Source organism: Lupinus angustifolius, unplaced genomic scaffold (assembly GCF_001865875.1).
Source record: "Lupinus angustifolius cultivar Tanjil unplaced genomic scaffold, LupAngTanjil_v1.0 Scaffold_2_193, whole genome shotgun sequence".
NCBI lineage: Eukaryota > Viridiplantae > Streptophyta > Magnoliopsida > Fabales > Fabaceae > Lupinus > Lupinus angustifolius.
Genome location: NW_017716602.1, coordinates 2,491 through 7,076, shown reverse-complemented (window position 1 = coordinate 7,076; position 4,586 = coordinate 2,491). Strand labels below are relative to the sequence as shown.

The 4,586-nt window shown below is 38.8% G+C and overlaps 1 protein-coding gene across 1 annotated transcript; it reads left to right on the top strand.

Moving 5' to 3' along the window:
- The first annotated feature begins 718 nt into the window (after positions 1–718).
- Positions 719–1,720, top strand: LOC109337176. Its single transcript, XM_019574090.1, has one exon. The coding sequence runs from the start codon at positions 719–721 to the stop codon at positions 1,718–1,720; it is 1,002 nt and encodes a 333-aa protein (XP_019429635.1).
- The last annotated feature ends 2,866 nt before the right edge of the window (positions 1,721–4,586 follow it).

Genomic DNA, 4,586 nt, shown 5'->3' with positions numbered 1-4,586 from the left:
ATATGACGTTTTCGTCACATCAATAACAAATAATTTCAAAATGCTAAAAATCAATGAAGAGAAAAGATAAAGGTGTTCATTTATTCAATATAAACGAATAGAATCCCCATCCCAGTACTTGGCACTAACATAAGAACACGATGTCCATTAAATGAGTTTCTCAAAATGTTCACTCAATAAAACAAAGAAGACAAAAAGAAATTAACTCTCTGCAATTGTCAAGTTTCTGATTAATAAAAGTACGATAATATAACAAAGAAAACCCAAGAAAACGGTAGAAACGTACCCTTATATGATTTGATTCCAAACCCAAGTTTCATATGTACATCCTGTTAAATTTAGAAGGTTTTTGTAATTCAGTTTTTCTGTTTTTAGAAACTTTCCTTTCTTAGCTTGTTAGTTAGTTTGATTGTTACTATATAAGGAAGGTTGTTTGATGAATGAATTTGCTGAATCATAATTCATATTGATAAAACTCTTCTTTCTAATATTCTGCATTATACACACAATTACATTCTTTTTTCTCTGCTACATACACATTCAATTAATCTCTATCACTTCTTTCTTTTCTTGATTCTGTTTCTTTACTTCTTCTGCAACATACACCACAAGTGTATGATTGTATGCACAACTCAATTGTATTGTTATAGCAGTGGTATCTAGAGCTATCGTTTCTTTGATCTTGGTTCTGTGGTAAGAAGGAAGAAGGAGATTTACAATGGCAAGTAATAGCGGATTCACAATGGTTCTACCAACTCTAAATGGAAAGAACTATGAAAGATGGCAAGTGCAAATGAAAGTTCTCTTTGGATATCAAGAAGTTCTTGATGTAGTGCAAGATGGATTTCAAGCAGTGGGAGATGAAGCCACTGAAGCTCAGAGATCTCTATTCAGAGAATGCACGAAGAGAGATTGCAAAGCTTTGGCAATGATCCATCAGTGCGTAGATGACTCTAACTTTGAGAAGATTGCACACTCCAAGACATCAAAAGAAGCTTGGGATATTCTTGGAAGATGCTATGCTGGAGCAGAGAAGGTAAAGAAGGTGAAATTGCAGACATTGAGGAGAGAATATGAGCTGCTGCAAATGAAGGATGAAGACACCATTGCTGATTACTTCACTAAACTCAGATCCCTTACTAATCTAATGAAGGGATGTGGTGAGACTATGAAGGATCAATTGATAGTTGAAAATGTGTTGAGGACTTTGAACTCCAAGTTTGATCACATTGTTGTGGCAATTGAGGAGTCAAAGAATCTTGAGGACATCAAGATTGAGGAATTGCAGAGCTCATTGGAAGCCCATGAGCAAAGAATCAAGGAGAGAAGTCTAGACAGAGATCCAGAACAAGCTTTGCAAGCCAGATTCAATAAGAAGTTCACCAGCCAAGGCAACTTTCAGAAGAAAATAAAAGGCAAGTGGAAGGGTGAGAAAGATAAGGGTCATGAGGGTTCTAGACAAGAACCTAGTTCTAGTTCTTCAGAAAGAATCAGTGTGAATGGTCAAGCTTTGAAAAGAAACAAAAAGAAGCTAGATAAGAAAAAGATTCAGTGTTTCAGATGCAAGATTTTTGGGCACTATGCTTTTGAATGCAGAACCAGACTTGTCAATGGAGGAGCAGAAGTTGAGGCTAGATTAGCTCAAGAAAATGAATCTGATGAAGATCAGGTTCTCCTCATGGTAACAACAGAGAAGGACAACACAAAGGATGATTGTTAGTACCTAGACACAAGGTGCTCCAATCATATGACAGGCCACAAGGAATGGTTTGTATCTCTGGATGAAACTACTAAGAGCAAAGTTAAGTTTGCAGATCATAGCTGCATTGAAGCTAAAGGAATAGGTGACATTTCAATTCAAAGAAGGGATGGAAATCATTCATGCATTCAGAATGTACTATATGTTCCCAAGATGAGAAGTAATTTGCTGAGTCTTGGACAGCTTCTTGAAAAGGGATATACTATGCTCATGGAAGATAGAAAGTTGAAGGTGTTTGATGGAAATAAGAATCTGATTTTGAAGGTTCCACTCTCCACAAACAGAACCTTCAAGATTGGGATTCAGGTTGATACTCAAAAGTGCATGCTATCCAAAACAGATCATGAGAGTTGGGTTTGGCATCAAAGATTTGGACATTTGAGTTTCCAAGGTCTTGATCTCTTATGCAAGGCTGAAAGTGTTACTGGTCTGCCTCCAATCAGAATTCCTAGTGAACTATGTGATGTGTGTCTAGCAAGTAAGCAGGCAAGGAATTCTTTTGTGAATTACATTCCAACAAAATCATCTAAACCACTTGAATTGATATATTCTGATGTATGTGGACCTCTTGAAGAGCACTCACTAGGGGGTAATAAGTACTTTGTTACCTTTATAGATGATCTCACAAGGAAAACTTGGGTCTATCTATTGAAGAATAAAAGTGATGTGTTTGCCACTTTTGTTGGATTCAAGGCTCAAGTTGAAAAACAAAGTGAGCAGAAGGTGAAGTGCATAAGGACTGATGGAGGGGGTGAGTATGTGTCAGCTGAATGGAGAGATTTATGCACCAAAGAAGGTTTGATTCATGAGGTGATTGCTGCCTATACCCCACAGCATAATGGCACTGCAGAAAGGAAGAACAGAACAATCTTAAACATGGCTAGAAGCATGTTAAAGACAAAGCAGATGCCAAAGAGATTCCGGGGAGAAGCTGTTACAACAGCAACATATATCCTAAATAGATGTCCTGCTAAGAGGTTAGGTGAAATCACTCCTGAAGAAGCCTGGTCTGGCCTAAAGCCAAGTGTTGGTCACCTCAGGGTGTTTGGTTCCATTGTTTACATGCACATTCCTAAGGTGCAAAGGCAGAAGCTAGATGACAGAAGCATGAGATTGGTGTTATTAGGCTATCACTCAACAAGGGGATATAGACTCTTCAATCCTCTAACTCAGAAGATCATCATTAGTAGAGATGTGAAGGTTGATGAGTCACAAAGATGGAACTGGGATGAGTCAAAAACTGATCAACACAGATCACCTCAGATCCATTTCAATGATGATTCTGTGCAACAACCAATTGTGACAGAAGTTCAACAAGAAAGAAGACCAAGTAGAGCAAGGCAACCTCCACCAAGATTGAGTGATTATGAAGTGTTTCCAGATTCAGAAATCAATGAAGAAGGTGAGCTGGTGCACATTGCTCTTTTAGCAGAAATGGAACCAGTGAACTATGATGAAGCAGTCAAGAAAGAACACTGGTTGAATGCTATGCAAGATGAACTAAGCTCAATTGAAAGGAATCACATATGGGAGCTCACTCAATTACCAAGTGGCAAGAAGGCTATTGATGTAAGATGGGTCTATAAGGTGAAATTAAATCCAAAAGGTGAAGTGACCAAATACAAAGCAAGACTAGTAGCAAAAGGTTTTCTTCAAAAGCAAGGCATAGATTATGATGAGGTATTTGCCCCTGTTGCAAGAATGGAAACCACAAGGCTTGTGATTTCAGTAGCAAGCTACAATGGTTGGTCAATTCAACAAATGGATGTCAAAGCAGCCTTCTTGAATGGTCCTCTTGAAGAGGAAGTGTATGTCAATCAACCACCTGGATATGAGATTGCAGGCAAGGAGAATCATGTTTACAGATTGCACAAGGCTCTTTATGGCCTTAAGCAGGCCCCAAGGGCATGGAATAGGAGGATTGATGGGTTCTTGTTGCAGCTAGGCTTTGTCAAATGCAGAGCAGAACATGGAGTGTACATAAAGGGGTCAGTTTTGAATGAGTTGCTAGTAGTCTGCTTGTATGTTGATGATCTACTAGTGACTGGAAGTAGAGTTGAAGAAATCACTGTATTCAAAGATAGCATGAAGGCTGAGTTTGAAATGAGTGATTTAGGTGATCTATCTTACTTTCTTGTGATAGAATTCACCAGGCCCAAGGCTGGAATCTTTATGCACCAGAAGAAATATACTTCTGATGTGCTTAGAAGATTCAATATGGAGGGCTGCAACTCAGTTTCAACACCTATTGAGGCTTATGCTACATCTACTGATGTTGATGAGGGTGAAGAGGTGGACAAAACTCTGTATAGGCAGATGGTGGGGTGTCTTAGATATGTATGCAACACTAGGCCAGATATTGCTTTTGGAGTAGGCTTGGTTAGCAGACATATGGAGACACCAAAGAAGTCTAATCTCATTGCAATTAAGAGGCTGCTCAGATATGTAAAGGGCACTATAGGTCTTGGCTTAATGTTTCCTGCAAAAACAACAAGGTTTGAGCAGAAGGTCATTGGCTATAGTGATGCTGATTGGTGTGTGGATAAATGTGATAGGAAAAGTACTACTGGGTACTTGTTTTTGCTTGGTGATTCTCCCATATCATGGTGCTCAAAGAAGCAAGACATTGTTGCATTATCCTCATGTGAAACAGAGTATGTGGCAGCTTGTATGGCTGCTTGCCAAGCAGCTTGGTTGATGACTTTAATGGCAGAATTAAAGCTAAGAGAAGAAGGATAATGCTTGTTGTTGAAGGTTGACAACAAGTCAGCCATAAACTTAGCTAAGAATCAAGTTGCTCATGGAAGGAGCAAGCATATTCAAACTC

Coding starts and splice junctions, on each gene's coding strand:
- LOC109337176 (XM_019574090.1), top strand. CDS start 719: ATGGCAAGTAATAGCGGATTCACAATGGTTCTACCAACTCTAAATGGA.